Source organism: Echinops telfairi, unplaced genomic scaffold, assembly GCF_000313985.2.
Source record: "Echinops telfairi isolate 266 unplaced genomic scaffold, ASM31398v2 ScPeMD7_5;HRSCAF=22, whole genome shotgun sequence".
In the NCBI taxonomy this organism is placed as follows: Eukaryota; Metazoa; Chordata; class Mammalia; order Afrosoricida; family Tenrecidae; genus Echinops; species Echinops telfairi.
In genome coordinates this window covers 10,358,316-10,359,213 of record NW_022103901.1, presented here as the reverse complement: position 1 = coordinate 10,359,213, position 898 = coordinate 10,358,316, and the positions used below count along the sequence as shown (strand labels likewise).

General features: G+C 68.2%; 1 protein-coding gene across 1 annotated transcript in view; it reads right to left on the bottom strand.

The window, feature by feature from the left end:
* AGFG2 (ArfGAP with FG repeats 2) overlaps nt 1-333 on the bottom strand; it is a 28,128-nt gene extending 27,795 nt beyond the window's left edge. Inside the window, exon 1 of the mRNA XM_045284947.1 lies at nt 20-333. Within this exon, the coding sequence (XP_045140882.1) occupies nt 20-243 (224 nt within the window). The 5' untranslated portion in view covers nt 244-333. The remainder of the gene's footprint in view (nt 1-19) is intronic.
* Between the last annotated feature and the right edge of the window lie 565 nt (nt 334-898).

Genomic DNA, 898 nt, shown 5'->3' with positions numbered 1-898 from the left:
GCCCCCCCCGCCCACTCACAGGAGGCCGGAGCAGGTGGTGCAGACGAAGCTGCCCACGGTGATGTCCACGTAGGTGACCCCGCGCTGGGCGCACTCGAAGCAGTGGCGGTTCCCGGCCTGGCTGCAGCCGCCCAGCTCGCGCACCCGGCGACACCACACCTCCGAGGCCGCCTCCGCCTCCGCCTTCCCTCCGCCGCCGGCCCCGCCGCCCGGGCCTGGGCCCTTCTTCGCCGCCATCACCATCACTGCCCGCTCGCTCGAACCTTCGCCCCTTCAACTCCTGCCGCCTTCCCGCCTCCTCAGCCGCCTCCGCGCGCTCAGCTACCCCGACAGAAGCCCAGCAGCGACGGCGGCCGCGCGAGACTCCCGGAGCCCCACCCCCGCCCTATTCCGCACGCTGATTGGCTAGTCTCCTCCCACCTCCTCGCGCTGATTGGTCGGACCCTGCACGGCCTCGGGTTAAAGGAGCCGCCGTCGCTGCGCCCACTGCCTTCGGGCTGCCGGCCTCGCCCTTCCGTCCGAGGCACTAGCCGGGAGAGCAGTGACCTCTTGTCCCCTCCTCCTCCTCTCGCCATGCCTTCCTGCCCAGCTGCCTCCCAGCTAGCCTTGGGGTGTCCTCCCCCAACTCCCTGCCTACCCCGGAACTGGGGCTCCGATGCCAGCTCTGATTGGCTGGCCAGTCTGCAAAGTTAGCTCAAGCAAGAGAAGGTGTCCCCTGGGGATGCGGGGGCGCGCAGCTCTGGGGCTCAACCGCCCGATGACGTTAATTCCCGCCAAATTTCAAAGCCCTCCTTTCAGGCTACGATCCGTGGTGGCGCAGTGGTTAAAGGGCTCGGCTGCTACCCCAAAGGCCAATGGTTTGAATCCACCAATTGCTGTGTCGGAGAGAGGGATGGCA